Source organism: Quercus robur, chromosome 8 (assembly GCF_932294415.1).
Source record: "Quercus robur chromosome 8, dhQueRobu3.1, whole genome shotgun sequence".
Lineage (NCBI taxonomy): Eukaryota > Viridiplantae > Streptophyta > Magnoliopsida > Fagales > Fagaceae > Quercus > Quercus robur.
The window spans coordinates 44963340-44971332 of record NC_065541.1 but is presented as its reverse complement, the minus strand read 5'-3'; the positions used below and the strand labels follow the sequence as shown (position 1 = coordinate 44971332).

The 7993-nt window shown below is 33.7% G+C and overlaps 1 protein-coding gene across 1 annotated transcript; it reads right to left on the bottom strand.

Moving 5' to 3' along the window:
- Positions 1–1381: 1381 nt before the first annotated feature.
- Positions 1382–6412, bottom strand: LOC126695687 (protein LIGHT-DEPENDENT SHORT HYPOCOTYLS 10). The gene is made up of 2 exons (XM_050392517.1): positions 5706–6412; positions 1382–1678 (listed from the first exon to the last, which is right to left on the bottom strand). Exon 1 carries the CDS (start codon positions 6276–6278, stop codon positions 5733–5735), a length of 546 nt encoding a protein of 181 aa, XP_050248474.1. The 5' UTR covers positions 6279–6412; the 3' UTR covers positions 1382–1678; positions 5706–5732.
- Positions 6413–7993: the final 1581 nt, after the last annotated feature.

Below are 7993 nucleotides of genomic sequence, written 5' to 3'. Positions count from 1 at the left end.
AAGAAAAAAAAAGGAAAAAAGAAAAGAAAAAACATAGGCATGCAGTAGGTCCTTATAAAACATTCTACTCAACATATATGCAAAAATTAAATTCAATGATTATTAAATTAGAGAAAATTAATAAATATAGCAATAAAACCTAAAACGTGAAATTAACTGAGACAATAGAAATACTCTATGGTTTCTCCTAATAGCAAGTGACTTTTTTTCCAACCATATCATATATCCTATATATTATATTAAAGTGGAAGCTAGGTGAAAGTTCAATTAAATATACAAATTAGATTCTAATTGTACTTTAATTTTATACTAAGTGTTATTCTAATTATCCTATTATTCAATGTCAAATGTCTCTATATTTTAAAAACACTTTAATTTCATGCCAAGTATCATTCAATTATACTTTAATTATGCATCAATTATGTTTACATGCATCATCATATATCAAAATTTAGAAGGTATATATAAAAAAAGACATAATTTAAATTTATTCATGTGTGTGTACTACACCTCTGCATATGCAAAAGTTTTATAAGCTAGTTATACTTTAATTGTGTGTCACTTGCAAAATCATGCATCTAAACTTAGAAATATAAAAAGATCAAATTCTAATTTATTATATTTCTATGTACTATAAAGAATGTGTACGTCCTATTACTTATTAAGTACAAATATGTACTGCACCTCTGCATATGCAAAAGTTATAAGCTAGTAAAATAACATGAGAATGTACAAGAATATATGTCTCTAGAGGTATTCTTTCTTCTAAGAACTTTTGAACCTCTTCATACTATATGTTTTCATTTTCAAATGCCACGTCTAAACATAGAAGATATATATAAAAAAGACTTAATTCAAATTTATTTATGTGTGAGTGTACTATACCCTTGCATATGCAAATGTTTATAAGCTAGTTATACTTTGATTGTGTGTCAATCATGTTTACCTGCAAACTCATGCATCGAAACCTATAAATATAAAAAGACTAAATTCAAACTTATTATATTTCTATGTAATACAAAGAATGTGTACATCCTATTACTTATTAAGTAGTAATATGTACTGCATTTCTGCATATGCAGGGATTATAAGTTAGTAAAACAATAAGAGAATGTACAAGAATGTAATGCCTCTAAAGGTATTCTTTCTTTTGAGAGCCTAATGAACCTCTTCATACTATATATTTTCATTTTCAAATGCCACATCTAAACAATAAGTAAGAGTTGTAATATGAAATTCGTTCAAGATGGGCGAAAGTTAAAAAAAAAAAATTTCTTGAAAAAGTGGGTGCTACTTTTAACTGTAAATATGTAATAGCCTAGTAGGGTTTAGGAGAAAGGGAAGCTATACAAAAGGTGATAATGTATCATGTAAGACGTACTGAAGACAAAACAGAATACCATGGTGATATTATTACTACTATTTTGAATACAGCCAGTAGCAGACTTAGGCAAAACCAACAGTAACATAACGACTTTGAATTCTAATAAGTGCTATTACATTCCCAAATTGCAAATAAAATGGAGACTTTTAAGATCAGCATATATGCCATGAGAGTTATATAGATAAACCTCCCTAACTTGAAAGTTGGCAAATACGGTGGTCAAAGTAAAGATAGCAACTTCAATAGAGTTCTTTTTTAGCAATCTCTTCCATTTCATTCATTTGCCAGAAGATCCTGCAAAAAGTTAATAAAATCAGTTTAAAAGTTCACAAAACCCCACCCATAACCAAAGGAAGAATTAAAAAGAAAAAAGAAAAAGAGAGAGAGAAGAAGAAAGAAGAAAAGAGAAAAGAGGTTAGGTGGAATTTGATGTCCCACGGAAAAGAAACTTCCAGTTTTTGTATTTTCTTGGCATCCAATGCCTATAACATCTTTCTTTTTGTCAGAACGTCGCAAACTGACACTAGAATCACTCATCAAGAACACTGAAGTCATCAGAAGAAATAATTGGAGTCACCAATTAAACTGTGCATAATGCATTTAATATTTGAAAATGTAGTATTCATTCCATTAATTTATATAGATGAGATGCATGGAAAATGTATGAAATCAGGTTCAACTCATACGCCGTGATATGAAAGCTTATGAAACGACCTTCTCTCTCTCTCTCTCTATGTCCAAACATACTGAGAACACGTTATAGAACTTGTCCATCTGCAATTTGAACTATCTCGTAAAGGGCTGTTCCACTACATGTAGCATAATTCATGCACTAGTTTGTCATTGGGTGGAGCATGTACACAATTCACTGAAAATTATGAACTTCATTTAGCATGATAAATTTTTTCCTTTGTAGACAAAGTGCACGGGATGAATACCCACAAACTAACTTTCAATTAAACATTATTTGCTAAAGATTAGAATTAATTCATTTATCTGGGATTAGCTGATGTAATTACTTATGGTTTTTGTCATGCTCAAAAACTCAATCAATTAAGCTCATCATTCTGGGTAATTATAAAAAGGGAAATGTTTTGTTGCATACTTATATACAACAATTGCTACATACAGAGGTATGTGGCAATAAAAGGAAAGGGATATGTGTTTAAAGGTTATGTGCATACCAGGTGGACTTTAAATATTTGTCCATTTCTTTTTGCTGCCATATACCCTTGTATGTAGCAAAACCTTTCCCTTATAGAAAACTCCTAGAAGTGAAAATTGATAAAGAGGTGATGCAAAACCCATGGCTTACACTATACGATAAAAGCTTGCCACATCAACAATTTATTTAAAAATCAATAAATCTTACCACACACAATAACAACTCAAAAAACTCTATTTCACAAACATTTTTTTCAAATCACAGCCAGTAGACCCATACTCTTTCCTACCACCCAAAAAACTATTTCACAAACATTTTTTCAAATCACAATCATTAGATCCATACTCCTTCTTACCACCACCAAATCTCCAACCCGTTAGAGACACCGCGAAGATGTCGGCCAAATTTCTAGCTTTGCTTACCATCAATTAATGTTGCCATTATCTTTGGTGGTGGTTTGCTTCCACTACCCTAGCTCGCTATCTCTCTCACTTAAGGTTCGAACCACCCAAAACCTTAAGCTTTTACCACAGCCACCAAGTGCCATTAGTTTCTATTTAGCACGAGAGAGAGAGAGAGAGAGAGAGAGAGAGAGAGAGAGAGAGAGAGAGAGAGAGAGAGAGAGAGAGAGAGAGAGAGAGAGAGAGAGAGAGAGAGAGAGAAGAGGAAACAAGAGCTTAAGTTTAGGAGCTATTTCCGTCGGTGGTAGTGTTGGGTGGCTATGATGAAAGCTTAAGTGTTCGGTTGTGGAGGTCTCACCTAATGAGAAAGATAGAGGGAAAGAGGGTGTATTAGGAGGGAGTGATTGTGTGTAATATGTCTATTTAATTTATTAGTGAAATACTGATGTGGCATGTTTCTATTGGAGGGTGTAAAATGGGAGAAGGTATCCCCTGACCCAGCGTATGAGGCGTATGTTTCACTAACCCAAGGGACCATATGAAAATTTCTTGTAAAATGGAGGGGGGGGGGGGGGGGGGGGGTTACACCAAGTCCTTATTGATTGTATTTTCTACTCTAGGAGTACTGTAAATGTGTACTGCATCCCCTCAAATAATAGTGAGTCTCACATTTTCCCATCATTCATTGACATAATTCATTTTGGATTATAGGCTTATAATCCAATGGACTAGGATTTACATGGGCCAGGTTCTCCCCTTGCCCCTCTCGTTCTCTAGAAATCATGAGGTGGAGACTAAAAAGGTAGTACACAATGTAAACAACATTCACTTTAGCGAAATCTGGGAGAGATAATTGATAAGCAACAAGTTTTTCCGTATGAAAAAATTTTAAAATATTTGTCAGGAATATTCTCGATCAACAATAACTTTTCTTGGCTTTTGGATCAACTAGAGCTTTTGGATCAACTAGAGAACCCTAGCTAACAAATCCTTGTCTGAGTGAATATATGCTATTCTACTTCATGGATGTATCTATATCTTAAAGAGTTTCCTTATGCTACATTTTCTAAAGGCAACACTATCTGAGAATGTCCCAAAGTTTTTAATAAGCCCACCTAGATATCTGCTAACATAAATTAATACATGCTGCAAGTACATGATAATAGCTCCAGTATACAAGTTTGAGTAGAACTAAACTTACATCATTCCAAGAACTTTCATCCAATCTATTAACCTAATGCATATATTACAAAAAAGGTATGACTTTTGTACTAAATGTGATGTTCCCCATGAAGGACCGACACTAACATGTGAGATTGAGCAACATATATAGTGGTAAAAGAACCAAGTTATTAAGTGAGAGGTAACTGGGAAGCACAAAGCTCAAGCATTTGATTGCCCCAACAAGAATTCCCTTTTAATCAGACCCAATGCATTTTTAGAGTACAAGACTAAAGCATTCTGAGGAAAACAGAATAAACTTACTGTCCCACAAAATCTGGTATTGGACAAATGCAAATCTAGTGAAGGTACAAAGGAATACTACAAATGGAGGTACAAAATATCAAAACTGCCCTTGCATAGATCTTCTGCACTAAAGAAAAGCAACCGGTGGGGGCATTTGTCAAAGCGGGGGAGTAATTAACATTAAGAAAACAATTAATATTCAATTAGCATTGGGTTTCTCCTACATCCAGGAGATTCGATTAGATGATGACTTTATTTATGTAAACTTATATATGAGAAAAGCCATACAAAAAGCATGCATGAACAACTAATATATTAATTTAGAGTTCAGTGAGAAACCTTAAACCTTAATTAATCATTTGTTTTCAATCATTTGTCTATTTAATTTATGTTAACATGGGAAACTGTATGATATCTCACTTGACCATTCATGGGGGCACAAAATCAGCAGAATCTCAAAAGAGCCAAATTAGGGAAAAGTTAATGCAAATAATACATATTTAATCAATGCACAACAAACAGTGTTTTTTTTTTTACATGATGTGAGTGTGTGAGTTTGCACGCGCGTGAGAGAGGGAGAGAGAATTCTTCTCAACGTAATCACAACCAATTTCAAAGTTTTCAAGGATAAACAATGCTAAATCATATTGCCACCTTTGCAATTAGTGTTTCTAAGAGTTAATGTTATAGTGAGCGTGTGTATGCACGCACACGCACGAGAGAGGAAAGAGAATTCTTCTCAATGTAATCACAACAAATTTCGAATTTTTCAAGAGTAAATGATGCTAAATTACATTGTCATCTTTGCATTTAGTGTTTCTAAGAGTTAAAAAGATGTTATAGTTACAAAAAGAAAAGAAAAAAAAAAAATCCATCTCAGGTACTAGTTCCTCATTTACAATCTTCTGGAGCTTATTAAAATTAGGGTTTAAGGGGTTTTTGTTTGAAGCGAAGATAATCTATATTGGAAAATCGATGATGTAGCTTCACAAAGTACTAATGTCTAACTTAATTACAAAGTACTAATGTCTAACTTAATTACAATTTATTAATTTAATGGTTATCATTCTCACTTATAATTTCTTTTTCACAATCTTCCGAGTCCCACAAATCAAATTCAAGGCTGCAATATATATACATATACATGAATAAATAATAGAGATTGTAGTTCATCAGATTAACTTAATTATTGCTTCTGTCGTGATTATTGGAAATTGAAGATTTTAGACTTTGTAAGCAAACACTATTCATCCATATATAATTTGAAAGCAAGCGATATAGGGGTTACCATATTGAATCTAGCTAGACAAAGGAATCAAGCCAACTGCATGGTAGAACTTGATTCTTCATTTCCCTTGTTTTGATTAGTCTTCTTCTTTTTCTTCTTGTAGGGGATCCCCCTTGCCTTAGCTTGACACTCCCTCACTTCTCGAAGATAAACTCGGATTGCACCGCTAGCAAAGGGATTAGTCTCTGGTGAGCCTCCATTCTCTTCATAAGCAGCTCTGAGGCGCCCAATGAGAGCATCAAGGCTACCCCAAGCCTGTCTTAGCGGGCAGGTGCAAGGTGCAGGCGGCTCAGGTTGTCCATAAAACATACAACCTTGGAGGTGAACTTTGGTCTTGCCAAACTGATCAAGGTATCGAAGAAAGTCCAACACATGGTTGCAATTGCACTGAGAGAGTGGAACTGGGGGCCTCTGGTTCTTCAAGTACTGTCCAAAAGTGTTCCAGTCCCTTCTTTTCTGTGACTCATACCGGCTTGGCGTTGCTGGCTGTTGCTGGTGGAGGTGGTGGTGGTGGTGATGATCGCTCGGAGAACTTGATGATCCTTCTGCCAAATCTTTCCCACTACTAGACATCGTGGTGATAAGTGAAGATTGGTAAATTTAATTTTGCTAAATAAAGCCAGAAACAGGTGTGGGTGAAAGGAATAGGCTTTGAGAGTGGAGGAAGATGAAGATCACATCATTAGGCTATTGAGTAGACATGCCATGGGGCCATATGGGTTGCTTTCTGTTCATCTTTTTCTTCATCTTTCGCTCTAATTAATCCTTTTTTTATTAGTGCTATCAGCATTAACTATACGTTTCCCCTCTAAGCGTACAATTATTGTATGCCTTTGTCAACATAAGCCTTATCATTTAATTAACTAAGCAAACATATTTACCATTATTGCCCCAGCTAATATGGTCAGTTAGTAATCACTAGTAAGTGCAATTGGACAAGCTTAGTTGTGATGTGCTTAGAATTTATCAATCCCATTAACTCTATTAATAATAAAAGTTATGTATGTACCAAAATATGTGATAAGTTTAATATAGACAATGAATTTGCTTGGTTGTTGTTCCTACTATTACTATTGCTGCTATTCTTATTCTTCTTATAGTGGGAGTAGTACAGTGTTAACTTTTTTTTTTTAGAGCTCAAGTACAGTGTTAACTTTGGTGAAAACAAGTTGCAACAATTGGGAACTAGCTAGTATTGGTATTGCGCTATTTATATTTGACTCATTTAAGTAGAAGGGTAAATGTGAATGAGATCTTATGATAAGATTTGGTCTTGCTGTGGTTGTCTTTTTCAAGAGGAAAACTGGATTGTGCGCACAAACCCTAGAATATAAGAGATACTATACTCTAGAACTCGAACTGAATTCAAATGATAGATAAAAGTACTACATGAATGCCATGATACACATTGTGCATGTTAATTAATTTTATAGGTAATTAAACATCGATCTTTACTTTCTTTCCTCCTTCAATTCTCTACCAACCTTCCTCTCTTTGATGCATGAATAACACCATATTAGGTCCATAAACATGTGAGTTAGGACAAAAGCATTTTAATCAAAAAGTTGTTTAAATCATTTGGATTAGTGAATATGCTTCACACTCACACACACACTTCTAGTGAAAATAAAAGTTTAGGTAAGGCATGTGATCATATTTGGCATTAAGCCTAATGTGGTAGTCTTTTGCACAAACTGATTAAATTTTCACTTGCCATGATTTGAAAGTAGGGAAACCTGAGGTACACGTCAAATTTTATCAAGATGACAGCCGACCAATTTTTTGTGGTCCCATGTGTGTGTATCCTCCTGAATTCTGTCTATATCTGAATACTGTAACCGTCCGATGTACTATTTTTTTTTCCGTAAGAATCTAAAAAAGATTTATTCGATGGTCAAAAAAATTATACACCTTTTTTTATATATCACCATATCTTGTCGTTAAAAAAGAGATTTGGGTTTTAAATACTTATATACTATAGGTCAATTGGTGTTTTTGTTTAATAATAAAGAACATTTGTTATGGAGCGGACTTTATATATTAAAATTTTATTGTATTTATATAATTTAAAAAAATGATATTCTTTTCTCAAAAAAAAAAAAAAAGAAATTCTCCAAAAAAAAAAAAAAGATTTACTTAAATAGTAAAATAACTCTACCATTACAGAATACTCACCAACAATGATTAAAAGCATTGCCATGGAAGAAAGTTAAATTCAGGAAAACCATGGAATCCTCTCCAGTAGAATTGAGATAGCCAGGTGTTGCATCAAAACCTATTAAGTATTC

Excerpts from the sequence above, each read along its gene's own strand:
- LOC126695687 (XM_050392517.1), bottom strand. The coding sequence starts at position 6,278 with ATGTCTAGTAGTGGGAAAGATTTGGCAGAAGGATCATCAAGTTCTCCG.